General features: G+C 48.5%; 1 protein-coding gene across 1 annotated transcript in view; it reads left to right on the top strand.

Moving 5' to 3' along the window:
- The window catches only part of LOC119449692 (iduronate 2-sulfatase), a 39092-nt gene extending 26273 nt beyond the window's left edge, over window positions 1–12819 (top strand). The window contains exons 6-10 of the mRNA XM_037712927.2: window positions 6781–7009; window positions 8067–8227; window positions 10408–10534; window positions 11352–11614; window positions 12445–12819. Of these exons, the coding sequence (XP_037568855.1) occupies window positions 6781–7009; window positions 8067–8227; window positions 10408–10534; window positions 11352–11614; window positions 12445–12762 (1098 nt within the window). The 3' untranslated portion in view covers window positions 12763–12819. The remainder of the gene's footprint in view (window positions 1–6780; window positions 7010–8066; window positions 8228–10407; window positions 10535–11351; window positions 11615–12444) is intronic.
- The last annotated feature ends 8398 nt before the right edge of the window (window positions 12820–21217 follow it).

Consider the following 21217-nt stretch of genomic DNA (forward strand, 5'->3'; position numbering starts at 1 on the left):
AGCTAGAATAGTTCACCAGCAACAGATAGGCAAAAAAACACGTCAGCCTTTAATAATGGCTGGACCTCGGAGAGCGCGCGCGCAACCACGAACTTCGTCGTTCTCGCCTCAAGGGGCCAGTGTCACCACGTGCCAACTTATTTCGCGTCATTGCTCCCCTCTCAAAAGCGACCGACCCGGTCGCTTCAAGGGCATGGGGCGAGCAATATGGGCAAGAGTGCCAACATGGAAAGAAAAAAAAAAACATACAGGAATGTGCGCAGTGCTGAAGCAGTTTGTGAGGGTTGCTTATCCCTCGCGTGCGTAGTACGGCTTCATCCGTACTACGTGGACGACTTCAGCACGGGGACGGCGTCGGTTCGAACTAGGATCAGAGCTTTGAGGCACCACCTCATAGTTCACATCACTGGGGCGGCGTACAACTTCGTAGGGGCCGAAATAGCGGCGCAACAATTTCTCCGAGAGCCCACGGTGTCGGATAGGTGTCCACACCCACACGCGGTCGCCTGGTGAGTACTGGACGTTCCGTCGGGTCCGGTTGTAACGGCAGGCGTCGGTATTCTGCTGGGTGCGGATGCGATTCCGAGCAAGCTGGCGAGCTTCCTCCGCTTTCTCGACGAACTCCTCAGTGGTGTCATTACTTGTGGCTCCGTGGTCTACCGGGAGCATGGCGTCTAAGGGGGTTGTAACGCGACGTCCGTAAACGAGCTCGAATGGTGTAAACTCGGTGGTTTCCTGCACAGCGGTATTGTAAGCAAACGTCACGTATGGCAAAATTTCATCCCATGTCTTGTGTTCCACATCAATGTACATGGATAGCATGTCGGCCAATGTTCTGTTCAGGCGCTCTGTTAAGCCGTTAGTCTGGGGATGATAGGCTGTGGTCCTTCGGTGGTCAGTATGCGTCAGCGTGACGACTTGTTGCAACAACTCCGCTGTAAACGCTGCACCGCGATCAGTAATGAGCACAGCGGGTGCACCGTGACGAAGCACGATGTTGTGGACGAAGAAGCTGGCGACTTCAGCAGCAGTTCCCCGCGGCACAGCTTTTGTCTCCGCATAGCGAGTTAAATAATCGGTTGCAACGATTATCCACTTGTTTTGCAAGGAAGACGTGGGGAACGGACCAAGAAGGTCCATTCCCACTTGCTGGAACGGCGCCGGAGGCGGATCCAAAGGCTGAAGGAGGCCGGCAGGCTTGACGGGTGGGACTTTACGCCTCTGACAGTCACGGCACGTTCGCACATAGCGCTGAACCGACGAAAATAGGTGTGGCCAATAGTATTTCCGCCGTATGCGCGCTAATGTCCTCGCGAAGCCTAAGTGGCCGGCACAGGGATCGTCGTGACACGCCTGTAAAACTTCCTCGCGCAGCGCAGTCGGAACGACGAGAAGGAACGTTTCTTGGCTGTTCTCGAAATTTTTCTTGTACAGGACATCGTTCCGCAGGCAGTACGATGTCAATCCTCGTGAAAGTGGGCGTGGGACAACAACGTCAGCTCCCTCGAGATATCGGATGACTGGAAGCAGTTCAGAGTCTGTACGTTGGTAGTCAGCCATGCGCACCACGTCGACGACACCAAGAAACGGCAAATCTAGCTCCAAGTCGGAGGATGTCGAGGGAATAGGAGAACGTGACAAGCAGTCAGCGTCGCTATGCTTACGGCCCGATCTGTAGACAACAGTCATGTCGTATTCCTGGAGGCGGAGGCTCCAACGAGCGAGGCGACCTGACGGGTCTCGTAGATTGGCAAGCCAGCAGAGCGAATGGTGGTCACTGATCGCTCGAAATGGCCGGCCGTATAAGTAAGGTCGGAACTTGCTGATGGCCCACACGACTGCTAAACATTCTTTTTCGGTGGTCGAATAATTAGCTTCTGCTTTTGTGAGACTACGGCTCGCGTACGCAATTACACGTTCTGCGCCGTCTTGCCATTGAACCAGAATAGCCCCGAGTCCTACGTTGCTTGCGTCTGTGTGAATTTCAGTTGGCGCGGTGTCATCAAAATGCGCCAGCACTGGAGCGGATTGAAGGCGTTTGCGCAATTCGGTGAAGGCCAGCTCTTGGTCTTCCGTCCACGCAAAGGGCACATCTTGTCGCGTCAGTCTCGTGAGAGGTTCAGCAATCCTCGAGAAGCCTTCAACGAAACGGCGGTAGTAAGCGCAGAGGCCCAGGAACCGCTGAACAGCCTTCTTGTCTTTAGGGTGAGGAAACTCGGCAACGGCAGCGAGCTTTTCTGGGTCTGGTCGTACTCCTTGGGAGCTGACCACGTGGCCTAAAAACTTGAGTTCCCGGAAGCCAAAGTAACATTTTTCAGGCTTGATGGTGAGGTTTGCCTTGCGTATTGCGGTAAGGACACTTCGTAGTCGGGTGAGATGTTCATCGAACGTGCTGGAAAACACAACAACGTCGTCAAGGTACACTAGACACGTCTGCCACTTTAGTCCGACGAGTACAGTGTCCATCATTCGTTGAAACGTAGCAGGAGCGGAACAGAGACCGAAAGGCAGGACTTTAAATTCGTATAGCCCATCGGGAGTCACGAAGGCGGTTTTTTCACGGTCACGCTCGTCCACTTCGATTTGCCAGTACCCTGACTTTAGGTCTAACGAAGTAAAGAACTCAGCATGGCGCAGACGGTCCAAAGCGTCATCGATCCGTGGCAGGGGGTAAACGTCGCGTTTGGTGACTCGGTTAAGCCGTCTGTAGTCAACGCAGAAGCGGAGCGTGTTGTCTTTCTTTTTTACTAGCACGACAGGGGACGCCCACGGACTTGTCGACGGCTGGATGACGTCATCATTGAGCATTTCTTCAACTTGACGCTTAATCGCCTCCCGCTCCATAGGTGACACGCGGTACGGGTGCTGACGAACAGGCCGCACCGACTCCTCTGTAACTATCCGGTGTTGCGTAATGGAGGTGCGCTGGACTCTAGATTCTGTGGAAAAACAGCCAGAGAATTCTGTCACTAGGCCCAGTAGCTGATTCTTCTGTACATCTGCTAAGTCAGCATTAATGTGGACGCGGGTACTCAGGCTGGCGTGAGTTGTTACATCCGGTGAAGTCACTTGTAACGTGCCGACGTCGGAGAAGTCAGCAATGCCGTTCAGAAAGGCCACAGCTGTACCTTGAGGGACGTGCTGATACTCATGGCTGAAATTTGTCAGCAAAACTTGCGAGCACTTATTCTGTATTCGAACAAGGCCCCGGGCGATGCAGATGTGTCTTTCGAGCAACAGCGGGATATTTGCCTCGGCAATACCCTCATAGTTGTCGAATGCGTCGCAGGTTACGAGGGTCAATACGCTGCTCCTTGGCGGCACCGTGATGTTCTCGTCGACAATCCTCAAGGCGTTGACATACGTGTCGTCAGTGCTGCTCCCTGCTAAGGCCTGCGCCGTTGAAAACGTTACCAGCGACTTTTGTAGGTTTATCACGGCTCCATTAGCCTGCAGAAAGTCCATTCCCAGAATTAGGTCCCTCGAACAGCTTGGGAGGATAACGAAATCTCCGAGGTACGTAAACCCACGAATGCTCACTCGCGCTGTGCATCTTCCTACCGGGGTTAGCAGATGGCCGCCTGCAGTGCGAATCTGCGACCCAGTCCACTCGGTAGAAACTTTCTTCAGCTTGCAGGCAAGGTCCATGCTCATAACTGAGGTGTCCGCTCCAGTGTCGATTAATGCTGTTATGTCTTCGTCGTCTACGGTGACGGGAATGTTCGACGTTATTACCTCTCGTACGGTGTTTGACTGCGTCTGTAGGTCTGCGTCGTTCTGTTTTCGTCGTTGTCGTCGTAGTGGAGGATCTTGCGCACAGTCGACGTCAGCGGCCTCACCTCCGGAGGTCGCTGAACTCAGTTTTCCCGAGCCGCCGGGCTTGGCGAGCGGCGTCTGAGAGCGCCGCGAGAGAAGGCTTGGCTTGGTGATGGTGACCTGTAACGAGCAGGAGACGACGAACGGGGCTCGTGCCATCGTTGATCACCATTGCGACGATTCGCGACGAAACTCTCTATTTCCGGCGGCCGCTCACCAGGTCGTGGACGAGGTGCATTTGGTGCGAATCCTCGGAGCCCCACATGACGATAAGGACACATTCTGTAGATGTGCCCGGCTTCGCCACAATGGTAACAAAGGGGCTTGTAGTCTGCGGTGCGCCAGACGTCGCTCTTCCTAGTTCTTGCTTCTGCGATGTGCGGTGTGCTGCGAGGCCTGAAGCTAACGTCCAATTGCTGAGCGGGGTGTACCATGCTATACGCGCTTGAGGGTGGTGGACGACGTACTGCTTCTGCGTAACTCATTTCAGGACGCGGTCTCTGCTGTGGTGCCTCGTACTGTTCAGGAACATGGACGGCCTGTCGGACCTCGGCGCGCACCATTTCCGCAATGGAAAGTTGTCCCACAGAGGCAGCGGTCGTCTGCATCTTCTGCAGTTCCTCCTTGATGACAGCCCTGATGAGTTCTCGCAAGGCGCCGACGTCGTTGCCGAGGGTAACGGCAGAGAGCTCCCTTGAAATCACGGCGTCGCGGTTGTATTGCCTGGCCCGCTGTTGAAGGGCCTTTTCCATGGTGGTGGCTTCGTCGTGGAACTCTGCCACTGTCGTCGGCGGATTTCGAATGAGGCCAGCAAAGATTTCCTCTTTGACGCCGCGCATTAGGTGGCGCACCTTCTTTGCTTCAGTCATAGAGGGGTCCGCACGTCGGAAGAGCCGATTCATGTCTTCTACGTACGCCGTCACTCGCTCATTCGGGCCTTGAATTCTCGACTCCAGTGCTAACTCCGCCCTCTCCTTCCGGTCCGCCCTGGCGAAGGCATTGAGGAACTGCCGACGAAATTCTTCCCATGACGTCAGTGTCGCCTCGTGGTTCTCAAACCATATTTTAGCGGAATCTTCAAGAGCGAAGTACACGTAGCGAAGCTTACGCTCGTGGGTCCAGTCGTTGACGTTGGCGACCCGGTCAAAATGGTCAAGCCAGTCGTCGGCGTCCTCTGAAGCACTCCCGTGGAAATGATTCGGCGTCCGGATCTGATTGACGACCACGTGCGATGCTGCAGTAGCGGCAGGAGGTGGTTGGTTCGTCATTCTACTTCGTTCGGGTAGCAGACCGTGCTGTGGCTGGAGTCCCTGGAGACGCCGGCTGGTACGTACGTGCACAGGGGTAAGCTCGTCCGAACTACTCGCCGGGCTTAGGTCTGGGGTACGCTCCGGAGATCTTAACATCGACCGTACCCAGCACTTCCACCAGAAATGTCACCCAGCTATTACAGCTAGAATAGTTCACCAGCAACAGATAGGCAAAAAAACACGTCAGCCTTTAATAATGGCTGGACCTCGGAGAGCGCGCGCGCAACCACGAACTTCGTCGTTCTCGCCTCAAGGGGCCAGTGTCACCACGTGCCAACTTATTTCGCGTCAATATATTACGTGCCTACAGAAAAAACCGTTACACAAGTAAATTTTCTTAAGCCCACAGCGTTCCTGTGGCTCTGTTCCTTGTAGTTCTGTAACATTATACGAGAAAAAGTTGACATACGGCCGAAGGATGTCTATTCACTCTTTAGACGAATTTTTAACTGTCAATTGACTCTATATAAAGTATAATGTATCGGAACATGTTCTGTGTGGATTCGACGCGATCAAGCCCATAGCGGTCTCCTTAATTTTTTAGAAGTAACTAACTTCGGTTCACGTTTGTAGCTTATTTCTGTTTTTCAAATGACAAGACCTCAGGCCTATTTCTTCTATCGTAACATTCTTCGGTAGCGTGACTTGCCGTGACCGGCCCTAGTGTGCGTGACCTGTACTGTGTGTGTTCTGCTTTATTCTTTGAGATTTGGCATCTTGCTCTTTCTTTCCTTTTTCCTTCCCTTCTTTCTATTTTTCGTTTATATGTTTCTGTCTCCTCCTTTTTGAAGAGTAAGCAGGCGTTGGGCCCCTTCCAGTGGCCGTTGCCAGTCTGTTCCTCGCTTTCCCTTTCCTGTATCAAGTGTATATATGGTTTCAAAAAACTAATAATGATATCTTGCGCATTCACTTTACCCCCGCGTTCTTGTCATTCGGCTCTTGGTAGCTCGCCATAGAGCACTGCACGGGCCGATTTTTTGAGCCCGGGCCCGGCCCGGGCCCGTTTTTACGTTGGGCTGCCCGCCCGAGCCCGATCAGAACTTTTATGGCGAGACCCGGGCCCGACCCGGGCCCGGAAATAATCTACGTTACCCGCCCGGCCCGGCCCGCCACCCCTTTACCTTAGGCCCGAGCCCGGACCGAGCCCGACTCGAAACCGGCCCGAACCCGGCCCGAGACCAAAAAATAATGTTTTTCAGAGTTGAGACGCCCGAGAATAACTCACTGCACGTTACATGCACACCACCAAAAAGCCCGAGCCCGTCCAAAAAAAAAAAAAAAAAACCGAGCCCGGCCCGGGCCCGGGTCAAAAAGCACACGCCGTGCCCGAGCCCTGCCCGAGCCCGTGAAAAAACTGTTCTACCCGGCCCGGCCCGGCCCGTGGGCCGGGCCCGGGCTTTCGGGTAAGCCCGAGCCCGTGCAGTGCTCTAGCTCGCCAATCGACAACGCTTTTAGTGTCTATATAAATTAGCTTAAAACACTTATCCTTCGTTTTCGATTATGCTCAAAAATATATTGAAATACTTTCGTTTCTAGCGTACGCTACACAGCACCACACTGGATGACCAGTAAGAACGCGTTTATCGTGCATTCATTAGAGCTCTCAGCCTTTCATATGCCATAACCATGCATCGTATACAAACGTGCATCCTAGGTTTGCCCTGACCCGAGCGGTACCCCCAAGGCGAACCTTCTGTGCGCTGTCAACGTTTCCACGCAACCTCTACAAACGCTGCCGGATCTGCAGAACGTCGAAGTCGCAACGGAATTCTTGCGCAAGTGGCCTTCGAGAGAGGGCAGAAATAGCACACAGACGCCCTTCTTTCTTGCTGTCGGCTTCTACAAACCCCATGTTCCTTTCAGGATACCTCAAGAGTATCTCGGTAAGCATCACATTATAATTTCTTCTGCTTTATTTTTCCACATTTCTTGCTGCGTTCGCTGTTCTTATTTGTGTTGCAACATGTGTAATGAATTGTACTGCAAAAAGTTTACCAAGGATATTAGAAGAAAACATGTGGCGCCACGGACTCAGGCAGCTAATGCTGGCACCATGAATGCTGGCTCATGTTTAGTCATAAACTCCGGCAGCTAGTCGTGGTGAGTTGTTGAATTCGCTATTCACCGCATTTGCGCCACCTTATTGGGATTCGCTGACGCTGTAAGTACGCCTTAATTTTATCAAACACCGGCATTCTATTAAATCTTGAACTTCGAAATAGCCCCTGGGAACTGTGATCAATTACAATACAACTGGAAGAACACAGTTGCCGGTCCGTGTTCCCGTGCTTCTGGACTCAGAAACATCATTTTCTGCAAGGTCACTTGAGACAATAGGCGCCACAAGCAAGCAGCGCGGTTCCCGCGAATTCTGGCAGCAAAGTATGCGAAAATACGAAAGTAGCAATGTGAATATATCCTAATTTTAACAGCGAAGCTGTTTAAGCCGGCTGTAAGCCAGTGAAGAGTAAACAACATGTGGGCCGATCCTGGCGGTGGTGCAGAAAGGGTCCAAGCGCAATGGCACATATCCCTGCGAACTAGCGAAGATGAGCCTGGCTAAGTCTAGCTAAGCATGGTTGGGACTACTTAAGCTTTGTCAGTCACCGATAGGCAATTGATAGCCAATCAATAGCTAATCGATAATCGACAAATAATCAATAAATTCCGGGAAATGCTGGGGATGACTTGGTAGTGCTTAGCCTAGCCCAAATACGTGGCCAATACGTGGCCAATACGTGGCGATAGCCAAGCGATAGTCAATCAATGGCTAATTGATAATCGGTCAATACTCAATAAACTCCGGGAAATGGTGTGGATGATTTGGTAGCGCGTAGCCTAGCCCAAAAGCCAGGACTGGCTAGGTGCCCATCAGATCCGCTGTCTCTTTAGCATTGCGCCTCCAGTGCAATTTATGCTTATTTTTTCTTGATGGCGCAGAGCTGTACCCCATTGAACGTATTAAGCTTCCACCTAACCACGAGCTGCCGGCTGAGCTGCCGCCTGTGGCTTGGAATCCTTGGACTGACGTCAGAAAGCGCCACGACGCCAGCCTCCTCAACGTCAGCTTTCCGTACGGCCCTCTCCCAGTTGACTTCCAGGTGCGTCAAAAGCAACCGGTGCATTCAATGACACCGAAGGGCGCTACGCGGTTAACAGGAAAGGAGACTCGTGGCGCCGTATTCATGCACGTGAATGCAATATTTGTAGTAATCTGCGTTATGCCTGATGCTCTCCAGGTGTAATGTGTCCTCTCCAGGTGTAATGTGTCCACTCCTCAATATATGGCGGAATTGTCGTTTTTGTTGCGTTACAGTCAAATATTTTTGTGGCGCATGTACTAAGGGAAAAATACCGTTGCCCTGCTAACAATAAAAAAAACAATAAAAAAAATCCACACGCTCATGCAAGGATGCGTTCAAAATAACGATCATAATCATCATCAGCCTTTATTTTATGTCCACTGCAGGATGAAGGCCTCTCCCTGCGATCTCCAATTACCCCTCACCAGAACAGGAATAGGCCTCCCTGGTGCAGTATTCGGCCACTACCTCCCTCATGACTCCAAAATAACAATAGTGGGGTTTAATGTCCTCAAACTCCACAGTTAGCTACGAGGAACGCCATAGTAGGGGGCACCGCATTGATTTTAACTACCCGGGGTTATTTAACGTGTATACAATGGTCGGCACACGCGCATTTTCGCATACCACCCCCATCCGAATACAGCCGCCCAAAGTGGGGGTGATGATGATGATGATCATTTAATGGCATCCTCTTTGAAACAAGGTGGTGACAAATAGACATCTAGCCTGCTTAATTTAACCAGGTATGCTATACATGTTTTTATCTAGCATTTTTGTATACATCTCCTCAATCGTTTTCCCCCTTCAAAATCTACCCTGTACCGCTACCTATGACGGTAAAAGATCCGGTCGTATCAATCTCTTACCTGCTTCTTTTTCACCAATACTCTAAACGTCTTTTGCTTATCGCGGCTGCTGACTGGTTGATGCTTCCGTTCACTTTAAACGCAAGCGCTTCTGGAAGGTGTACGTTACTTACTGTTCTCACTGGGTGAATCGCTTCGCATTCCATTAGGATGTGCTGAGTGGTCTCCGGAATTTCGCCGCAGCATACACATGTCTCATCTAGATCCGAATATTTGCTCCGGTATGTTTTATTGCAATAGCAACTACATGGACACTCCAAGCGCATTTCTGCCGTCGGCGTCGTCGTCGCCGTCGCCGTGAGGTTCCGCATAAAGTCCAACGGCTATAAAATAGTCGCCGCGCGCCGTACGCTGTGCGAGCGAGTGAAAGCGTACGAGGGTGAGCCGCCAACCGCAGCTTAATTTCGTGCACGAGAGAGAGGAAGGCGGCCGGAAGCGCGCAGTCTTCGTTAGCGCGTGAGGCACGGGGAGGAGGCGACTGGACCCGCCGTGGTTGCTCAGTGGCTATGGTGTTGGGCTGCTGAGCACGAGGTCGCAGGATCTATCCCGGCCACGGCGGCCGCATTTCGATGGGGGGCGAAATGCGAAAACACCCGTGTACTTAGATTTAGGTGCACGTTAAAGAACCCCAGGTGGTCCAAATTTCCGGAGTCCCCCACTACGGCGTGCCTCATAATCAGATCGTGGTTTTGGCACGTAAAACCCCATAATTTAATTTTTTAATTTAGGAGGAGGTGGGGATTGGGGGGGGGGGTGCGTTCTTCTCTTTCGGCTGCTGCTCACGGAGCTGCCGCGCGGGCGCCGTATCTTGAAAGCGATCTGCGATGGGGGCAAAGTGCATGCGCCGAGTGCCGGTAGCTTCGTATGCGCGGGGCTTTCGACGTTTTTTTCGCGTTGAAACGAGACGAAAGACAGCGCGAAGGTCAATTTGCCCGCTGCTGCTGGCGCGCTTTATCACTCCGGCGTTTTCACAGTGAGTTTCCGCGGTCATCGAGCGAGGTGCGCGCGTGACACCGTGCTTGTCTATTTAGTTAGCAAGTCAATGTTTACAACTTTATACGGCCCATTAAACTACTATCCTTGCTTCGTGCGGCTCTCTACTAATTAGCTATCGCAATCGATGCTTCGCCTTTCGGGCAAAACTGCAACTTTTTATCCCATATGGGCTCATAACGAGAAAGTAAAAAAAGCCTGCGCTTCTGGAATCTGAAAATTTCACCTTGAATAGATCCGTGTACTAGAAATGTATTTTTAGGCCACATTAATTGTGATCGCTTTGTTTTGTTCCTGTGATAATCTTGTTTTATTCCGTTGTTGATGAATTGGCAGAAAGAAATACGCCGACATTACTATGCTGCGGTTACGTACATGGACGAGCAAGTGGGAAGGGTTCTGACTGCGCTCGATGAGGCTGGGCTTCGGAACGACACGCTCATCGTCTTCGTAGGCGATCACGGTAAACATTTTTTCTAACCATTGAAGTTCATAAAAGAAAAAAAGAACATAATATTATATTTAAGAAAATGTTAAAAAATGCAGGACATTGCATAGATTTTAGTTGGATGGTGATATGTGAGATTGGTTAACTTTTGTGCTCTGAGACTCCATGAATGATCACTCAGGCCCCATAACATGCTCACAATAACTGCTTCCTTTTACCGCACAAACACAATATAAGGATGAATAATATCGGTCATAATGATAAATTTCGAGGTAAGGTTCATCGGCGAGAAAACCACCGCTGGTTTTTGTACACGGTTGCTCTCACACAAAGGCGCCGACGTATTTGTGACAATACATTCAATGCTATGTATACAACTTATTTCTAATAATGTGGATTGTCATCAGAGACTCGGTAAGTGACAAGATAAGTTAATTAGCAAAGGCGAAGATCGAATTTCGTAAATCGTGAGCCTGTGAATGGGCTGAATATTTAGGAAGTAATTCGCGAGACGTAGCATCTAAAGCTTTATTAACTAGACATTACGAAGCAACTACACATAGAGTTACGGATATCTGGATGCGTTCCTTGTCATCTGGTATTAAAGTGTTGACTGATTCACAATGTTCTGACCTCGTGTATGAGCTGTTTGGAATAATTGCAATACGGCTCAGTTATCCCATCGAATGCTGTCATTATCGTTCTGTCCACTAAGACAAGCCAATCCGGATCGCCCTTTAGAATAAAAGTTTTGTTCACTCCGGTTACAGATGTGTACTACTGTTTAAAGCCCCTAAATATGGTTTGCATTCATCTCCACGATATATCACAGGATGGTCACTCGGCGAGCACCAGGAGTACAGCAAGTTCAGCAACTTCCAAATGGCCACGAACGTACCCTTGATCGTGTCACCACCAAGGTCCCAAAGAAGCTCGCCACGAGGAAAAGGGGCTGAACGCGTCGACGACCCGGTGGCATTGGTTGACCTGTTCCCAACACTGGCGTCTCTAGCGTCGCTTCCGGTGCCTCCCAGCTGCCGGTCCTCTGGTGGTTCGTCGCAGAGTGTAACGACCTGCACGGATGGCATAAACTTGGTACATACGTTCATTGGCTATGGCTGTTCTGAGAATGTAGATACGCGCATCGACAGTTTTTCTTTTTTTAAATCGGAATATTGCCCATATGCATAATACCATCGTCAGTTACTCTTTAGAAAAAAAAAAAAGAACTCATTAGTGTTAAAGCACCCACTTCAGCCTAAATTCTCGACGAAGGCTTGAAGTTAATCCTTAAATGACAGATACCTGTGTTAAGCGTCACATTATATACATTTTTCTGCTAGAATAGAACGCATTTTGATGTTATGTTTTAGTTAGCACTATGGGTCAGTTTTTCTAAAAGAGTGGATGCCCCTGTACCGCTACCTTAAACACGAAAACAGAGCGCATGGGGGCTTACCGACGCTCTGTGAGTCGAAGCTCTGAACACGCCCCCTCCCCCTTCGCATTTCAAGTTTTGTCTTGAGTCCAAGCTCCTTTTCATTCAAATGAATACTTTTTTTGTAGGAGTTTTGTCTCATGACTATAGATATCTATGAGAATGCGATAGTATTTTGGCGTTGTGGTGCATTAGGACATCGCTTATAAGTTTGAATATATATATAATTACTGTCAGAAACTCTATAACGTTTCGGGCGATTCTAATGCTCCGCATTTTGTTCAATGACCATGATAGCGAATGGGGGAAAGCGTATGCTAAAGTGCGATGCATATCTTCGCAATTTCAAGAGAGAGAGAGAGATAGAGGGAAACGGGGTGGGAAAGGCAATGAGGTTAACCCGGAAAGAATCTGGTTTCAAAATTTGGCTGCCTCCTATAGGACATTTTCTTTGTTGCTGATTCTAACGTTCTGTTCTTGTACACAGGTTCATCCAGTGCAACGAAAGGAGGTGCTGCACCAGTACCCGCGGCCTTCGGATACCCCGCAGGAGAACAGCGATCAGCCGGCACTCGAAGATATCCGCATCATGGGCTACTCCATGTTGTCGCGCGATTACCGCTACACCGAGTGGATCGGCTTTGACCCGACCAACTTCCGCCGAAACTGGACCAGCGTTTACGCCCGTGAGCTGTACAACTTGAGCTCCGACCCCCGCGAAGACCGCAACGTGGCGGGATCGCCAGAATACAAAGACGTCGTCGTCGCGTTGTCCTCCAGGCTTCGCGAACTTGTTGGTAGCTGAGTGGTTTCCAACGACGCTCGTATAGCGCGAGTTGTGAAATAAATGTGCGTGCTCTCGGACTAAAGTATTGGGGTGTACGGTGCATGGGCATTGTTGTACACTCCCAGTTACGCGCAGTATACTACAATACCACGTAGTGCAACAGTGTTGTCAACAAGCTCTTATGGCACGCTGCTATAGGCAATGACTAGTGGCCTTAGCCTACTGCGGCGCCGGACCGTTTCAGCCATAGAATAAGCACAGAGAGACTAGAAACAGCACAAGAAGCACTGACTTGTAATTTTAAAGGTTTATTGAAAACAGACACAATAAGATAACTACCGTAGTTACGAGAGGTCAAATACACATAAGAAATATATACACTTGTGGAAATACAAACGCAAAAGCTAGAAACCAACAAAAAAAGGCAAAGAATCAGAGAAAACAGAAACATTTCACGTACATGTTGTCAAGGCAGCGCAACTGTCTTTATTTATTTTTATTTTTGAAGCAATTGCTTTAATTTATAGGGTTTAACATACCAAAGCCACACTGATGATATGAGAGATGCTGTCGTGGGGGCTACAGATTCATTTTTACCCCAGGGGGTTCTTTTACGCGCAGCTTAATTTAAGTACACAAGTGATATTGCAAGCTTTTTCGTTTGCCATTGAATCATGGACCGCGGCGGGTTACTAAAAGTGGTAGCGATGTATGACAGCTGAAAGTATGCCCTTGTTTTTTCCATCGAGAACTGCTTCTAGTATATTTTGTAAGCTTGCTTATAGTATATTTTGTAAGTTGATTATTGTGGCCACGCATAGCGGTTGTAAGAGCAAAGCAACTCCAACAAACTAGCAGAACTGGGTCTCTCTATTTATCTAAAGGCAAAACAGGATGCACTGCTGTATTGATGAATCTTCCTAACATGAGTTTGCTTCGCACCACCTTGTCCTGAGCGTCGGTGTAGTTCCAGATCAGGTGGGCGTCTGTGGGTTTAATCGGTAGGATAACGCACATCATTTAGGAGCAACTACCTAACTTGCAAAGAAATTAAGTTTATTCAAAGTGTATGTATGTATGTATGTATGTATGTATGTATGTATGTATGTATGTATGTATGTATGTATGTATGTATGTATGTATGTGTATGTATGTATGTGTATGTATGTAAGACGCAGGCCAAAAGGCAAAGTACCGGACGGGGCCAATCTCTTATTGCCTTATTTCCAAGTTTTTTAAGGTAATAAATCTTTTTCAATTACTAACAATGCGTTCCTAATAGTTGAAGCTAGCGAACGAGCGAATGAGCAAAGATATGGGTGAAAGCGAACGCGCAGCGCAGCGGGAGAGGAAAGACGGCGATAGCGAAGAGAGCGCGAGGCGGAAAGCGGAGGAGGAGGGTATGGCGAAATCGTGAGAAGAAAAGCGTAGTGCCGTGCAAGACGGGCTTTCCGGTGACGATGACTGCAAGATGGCGCCAGAGTAGCGCGCGTCGCCTATTTGGAAACAAAGCGCTGCACGAGCGGAGTTATGTCTGCGGCGGCTGCTGTGAATCGCTCCCACGCGTCACTCACGCGCCGCCTCTCGGTATCTCCTGATTAGGGAGGCAGTCGCGCCACACTTCGCTGCGTTTGCAATGGGCCGCACGAGACTGATTGTCTGCGCCAGCCAATATATCGCGAAATGAAAACGCGTATACAACTGCGTTCAAATTTCGCATTAGGCAGTATTGTAATCGTCGGTGAATTTGTTTTAGTTACCTTCTTTTTTTCTTCTCCTGACGAACGTTACTCATTTATTGGCTTGTATTTGGTTTCTATATTTCTTCCTGTCTTTCGTTTGTTTTTCTGTTCTGTGCTTTATTGTTTACGTGTTGTTTATGGTATTATGTTTTGTTTACACTCTGTTCTCCTGATGCCTCAGAGCAGACTCAGCCTCCCGCTGGAGAATCGTAAACCTACAGCCTCACACTCGGTGTCGTTCATTCTTCAAGATAGTGATCAAACGTATACGAACTACAAGCCCCACAAAACTCGTGCCCTGTACGCGTGCAACCTGGAATGAAGAACTCTGGCCTTAACGTCGCCTGTAGGACAGCGCAGTGCACTTGCCGCTTTTACAGAGCGCACCTATCGGCAATTTATTTGCGCGGCAAGCACTGTTCGTACACGACTCTAGCTCGACATTGCGCACGCGTCCCTTTTATCGATTCCGCGATCGTTACCCCTACACGACGCCAACCCCGTCATTCATGACTTCCCCGGGAGCTTGTCCTTGTGAAGTGCACGTAAGCTTGTCCTTTTGAGGTGCACCCCCGTTTCTTCGTTTTTCTTGTTAGCTGTTGGATGCGTGAGATGCGGCCAGCCACTTTCCCTCTCACAGAAGGCGAGGGTGGATCTGCCCCGACCAGTTTTATCGTCCGGCTGACACGTACTTGAGTACAGTTGAGGCTGCCCGAATCGCAGGTGCACTCGAACGAGATGATTGAAATTTTCACGATACTTATCGTCACAACTGGATTGCTGGCAGTCCTGATAGCGTAAGTACTATATTGCTGATATTTCATTAGTTTATTTCAGCAGAGCCTTGCTTACCGCCACTTCCGTGTTAGGCCACTGGGCGGGAACGTAAATGGGCATACGAAAAGCGATTCACCATGAACCGGATAACGGAAGGAGAGCGACGCCTTGCGTATAGTCCTAGCCAACTGGACCTTGCTGTGAAAAAAAAAAATAAACAGTCAGTAGAAAGTAAATACATATTTCTGATAAAGTTTGCAGAAAGGTATATGCAATGTGTCCCAACTATCGTGCACCAATAGTAATATTAAAAACATGCGCATGCCCGTAGCTGGACACAACCAAGGCAATGTTGTTTGCCATTGGTTGGAGATGCTCAGATTATTTTTTACATTCCACCTAATTACATAATTAGTCTTAATTAATTATGTATTCAACTTATCAAAAGTTATAATTACATGAAAAGTGTAAATGAGAAAATTATAGAGCAACATAATAAACACCCGATGCAGCTTTCTGTTATTTCTCGATACGTGCTACATAAAGTGTCTTTTCGAGCGTGAAAGAAACCCGCGAATACACGCAAAGTGCCTCGAGCAGCCTGTCCCACTGCAATTTGTGTGTATCTGCGGGCTTGTTTTACACTTCTACGTGCTACATAAAAACACTTTTATGTAGCACGCATTGAGCAACCGAAAGCTGTATCGCGAGTTTTCATGTTGCTGTACAATTTTTCATCGGCCTTTTCATCTAATTATCAGATTTGAGAAGCTGATTAATTATAGTAAGACTAATCATGTAATTAGGCGGAATGCAAGAAATAATCTGAGTATCTCCAAGCGAAGGGAAACAACATTACTTTGGTTCTGTCCAGCTACGTGACATTTGCATATATTAAAATCATGGTGCATGACAGTTGGTACACCCTGTAGACACCCCCAGAACTCAGAGCCTTGCACTTTGCCGCCTATATCTGTAAATTTTGTACACAGAATCACTGTGGAAGTCTTCGGAGAATAAATTAGGTCAAAGGAAATAGACTCGGGAACAACTTGTCAATCTACATTTCGTGTGCGCTTGGTAACAAAGTGACAAGTCGGCGAGAGATACATAACTAAGGTGAAAAAGGTAGGGACGTTAACTGGAAGTGTATAGAAAGGCGAAGTAGTTTATGTCAATCAGAGCTCTATAAAATCACTTTATCAAGTTGGGTCTTTGATTATAGAGGCGCCCGACGAAGAAGGCCTCTCTCGTGCTACTTGGTATTCGTTGCTGCTTCTGCGTCATGCCTCGCGCAAGACAGGAGTAATTGGAAATCGCAGAGAGAGGCTTTCGTCCTGCAGTGAAAATAAATATAGGCTGATGATGATAATTTAATTTGCATATTATGTGCATATTTCAACGTGCAGAATTATTGTTACGTCATTAATTGTGTTGAGCTTATCTTTCAAATTACCTTACCACCAAAACACTTAAGCAGATTCCACGCCCAGTTCGACCACTTGCGCAATGTGAGACTTTGACGCAGCGATGTCATGAGGCCTAATACATGTACGATACTTGCAGGGTAAAAGTATGAGGAAAGCCGTATACATATAATGAATGAATGAATGAATGAATGAATGAATGAATGAATGAATGATGAATGAATGAATCAATCAATCAATCAATCAATCAATCAATGAATCCTTTGACTTGGAGAAGGTATGACTCTAAAGTCTAGATACATAGGGTAGGAGATAGTTGTGCGGATAAGGGCAGATGTGTAATATATCTCTTGTGTCACAGTGACGCAAAACAATTCTGGCCGATCGGCCATGAATGGGCACATACGCATTGGTTCATACTCGGTGGCTTGGGAATGGGGGTAGAGGATTATAATAAATTTCAAAGAATCTGTTGAAAAGCAGGCGCCTTTCTATTAAGAGGCCTGTGTGCACCAGAGATACATATGAGGCGACATGGTGCTAAACAAACGAAATATTCGTCTTAAGTATCCGTTTAGAGGCCGGTATCATTGGAAATAGAAGCGCACTTCGTGCGTTAAATTTCACACAAGTCTTGGGAACTGGTTGAATTTGTTATAAACTTTGAGAAATAACAGCGAACACTGCTAGCGTAAACGTTAATAACGATCGAAGCAACTAATTGCGCAATATACACGCAAGAAAATTAAAAGGCAGAAAGAGAAACAAGCATATAGCTCACATAATTACATGATGTAAACTTATTGCAGTGTACTTTCCGAGGATACAACTGGCCCAGGGACTGCGTAGTTCGTGACTGGGGTCTGCATTTTGGGTGGACTGCAGTAAATTTATTGCACTTCGCCTTATACTATGGACTTCACACAGAGAGTTGGGCTATCTAGAATTTAGACAAATGCACTTTCCAGCGCGTAAGAAAACTGAAATAACTTGCAGAGACAAAATAACGATAGAAAAGGTAGAGCGACAGTTCCGGTGCTCGATCTTTTTGGGACGTCCTTTTGTTTGTTTGCTTTTTAGAGCGTAGCTCTTATGCGCCCATTGCAGCGGCGAGCGTCGGCGTTTTGCCTCGTAACCGAGCGAACGAGCAAAGCGAAGGATGAAAGCGAACGCGTAGCACAGAGGGAGACTAGAGACGGCGATAGCGAAGAGAGGGCCAGGAGGAAAAGCGCAGTGGGAGGGTATGGCGAAAGCGGAGAAGAAACGTTGTAGTGCCACGCAAAACGCGCTTTGCGGCGACGACCGCTACGAGATGGCGCCTATACGAAGCGCGCCGTCGTCTGTTCACCGATGGCATATGGTGAACTCGTTCAACGATACAGTTATATGGAAACAAAGCACTGCGTGAGCGAAGGTCGGTCGATCTGCGGAGGCTGCTGTGAATCGCGCCGACCACACGTCGCTCCGTTTCCAAAGCTTCGCACGAGTTAGATTGTCCGCGCCAGCCAATATATCGAAAAGGAAAACACGCATACAGCTGCGATCAAATTTCGCATTAGGGAGTATCGATAATCATCGGTGCATTCTTTTTCAAGCCAAGCTTTTTATAACTCACAATTTTCCTCCCTGCCTTTCAATGCATCCTTTCGCTCTCTCTCAGAGGCGTCCATGCATGTACGTACAAAATTATCATAATCAGCATTGACTCGAGCATCGTCGTCTTCTTCCGCAGCTGGCTCGTTGGCGCCCCTCGGTGTGCGCTCGTGCTCGTGCTCGGCACGCGCTCGTGCCACTGCTCCGTATTCATCGTCGTCGTCTGCATGCTTCCACAGCTGGCTGCATTGCCGCTAATCATTCCAGCGTAGAATTTCACTTCTCTTCTGTCGTCCTAATGGGGAGGCCGCGTTTACGGGTGCATGAGCCATTGCCACCGTGGCCATTGCTTCAGGGGTATGAGCCATTCATTGTCTTATGTACTTGCAGATTTAATTTTGAAGAAATTTATGGAAATCTAATCCAGAATGAACGTGCTCGGGAAAGGGCTCCTCGTCCACGTGCCGATTCTAGCGTGAGAGCTTCCGAAGCCCAGGTGAAACATCAGCTAAGTGCCGCGGACCCCGAGTTGAGGGAGCGCGATGTTGAGGCCAAACGTCAGCGTCGTCTTGCCCTCCTGGAACCCGACAACGGAGATGCACGCCTCGGCAACGCTAGCGCCAACTTCCCGGTGCGACGGCCAGGTTTATTGCGATTTTCTGAACCGGAACTTCGGAGCTATCTGCAGTGTGTGTGACCGGTATTGGTTCGAGCACAACGTCGTACTCGTCAGCCCACTTCGTTCGGAGGAACACCGAGGAAACACACGACAAGTTCGCTTACCCCCATTGCCTCGACAAAAAGGATGGGCAACAAATTTTTTTTTTTTTTTGTCTCTGCATCTCTTAATTTTGTTACGCACTGGAAACATGTCTTGTCCATATTCTTCGGACAACCTACCAAAGAAGTGACCACATTACATTGCCAAAATCGAAACTACAGTCGCCGTCGTCATCTCCTGGTAATTGCGTTCTAGAGCGCAAAAGAGCTCTTATAATTCATAGTAATACTGGTGCGATGACAATCAACATAAGCGTCCTCTTTTGCCATCTTTCTGTGTTTAGAGCCACGCGGTACTAACAATATGCCTTGTACATCTTCTTTACGTTGCCGCAGATGGCGTCGAAGGCATTTTTCGTACTTCGAGGATCTGGGAGTTCCAGGGCCAAAACCGAATTTGATTTGGGGAAACTTGTGGGAGTACTACCAAGATGTGAGCTGCTACCTATGAACTGATGCTCCGTAACCAAGGACTCAGTTCTTTCCGCCTTCATCATCACCTTGCCAACAGCATTGCCACCTTGTTTGCTTTCTTCTTGCTGGTTAGGATTGCTAGGAAATTCACTACTTCTGAAGCTTTTCTTTAACTAAGATAAACGTGTACTAACGACAACCTTATGAACGCCACAAGGTAATCTATAAGGATGCAGAAGTGAGATAATAAATTAAATACAAACAGAGAGGTGACGAGCGTCCTGCACGAATACATCTGGGCCACAGAGACGCGCAACCTTTTACGCACTTCATGATCTGCTAGCGACAAATCTAATTTTTTTAGGATCGCTACAAGGTTATCGGAAAATGGCTGAAGAAGTATGGAGACGTCTTTGGGTAAGTCCTGTGCGAATTATTCAGTATTTAACAGATCTCTTTCAAACGTAAATTACCAACTAGGGCGTCTGTAAGAAGGCCCCATGCTGTGGTCACATTTTGATGGACCTCTTCACAGTCTATTATGTGCTCCTGAAAGGGTACGAGCGTGTCTCATGACGGCCTCGCTAATGATACAGCTAAGGTTTTTAATGTTGAATACGTTATGACGCCAGACACATAAATTAATGGTCAGATACGGCATAAACAATGTCAGCCACCAAGGACCTCTGCGACCGCCGAGGCCACGTCACCTCCAGTGCATCGACCCACCCCTGCACGATGGACGGAAGCGAAGAGCTGGCCATCGCGTTAGCCATCCGCGAAGGCCAACACGCTAACAAACCACTGACGATCCTCACGGATTCCCAGCAGGCCTGCCGCAACTTCCTACAGGGAAGAATCGCAAGACCTGCGGCACAAGTCCTAGCCCAAATACCCAGGAAGACACTGACGACAACACCATCCAAACCATTCATTTGGATACCGGGACCCTACTGCCATCACGGGTAACCTGTATGCCGACAGAGCAGCTCGAGTATTTGCAGATAACCGAGCACTCATCACGCCGACTGCAGATGACCCTGACCCAGTTGACCCCGAGTATTCAGCAATCCTGAACTACCACAGAGGGAGTCGCTTGCGATATCCCCCACCCCATCGAATATTAAAAGACGGAGGATGCCGCTTCCTGGCATAGGCTCCAGACAGGCACTTATACCCGTGCCACACGAGCAAAGTAAAGTGCACTTTGAGCGAGTGCGCTTCAGCGCGCTGAGTGTCACTTTGGCGGTGCGCTGCTACACGAGAAAGAAAAGTGTTCTTTCAAATTGATGTTCATGGCAACCGGGAGTCAGACGGGAAAGCATATGTTTACTAATATAAAAATGTGTGCACGAAAACAGTTTATTATTGTTAAAAACAACATTTACAATCCACCTTTATAAGCGCTGGCAACGACAGCAACTTGACCAGTAACAGGCAAAACGACTCGATCCGCCAACAACTGCACAGTCATTATCCTGCGTGGTCGTGAACCGCCCGAGAGCGAGAGTAGTTCTTTAGCTGTTCTTGTTTTCTTTTTTTTTTTTTGTGGTGTGGCGCATTTTATTATCTTGGAACGTTAGAAATTTAAAACAATGTTATTAAAATTGCTCCTGACTCTTCTTCCAATATCACTTACGTATCTTCTAAGCATTGCTACGAGGCTACACACTTCGCCGCCGCGAAGTGAGTTCGCCGAACACACTCGCCTGCGAGTGCACTCGCAGTGAGTGTCACTAA

The sequence above is a fragment of the Dermacentor silvarum genome, chromosome 4, assembly GCF_013339745.2.
Source record: "Dermacentor silvarum isolate Dsil-2018 chromosome 4, BIME_Dsil_1.4, whole genome shotgun sequence".
NCBI lineage: Eukaryota > Metazoa > Arthropoda > Arachnida > Ixodida > Ixodidae > Dermacentor > Dermacentor silvarum.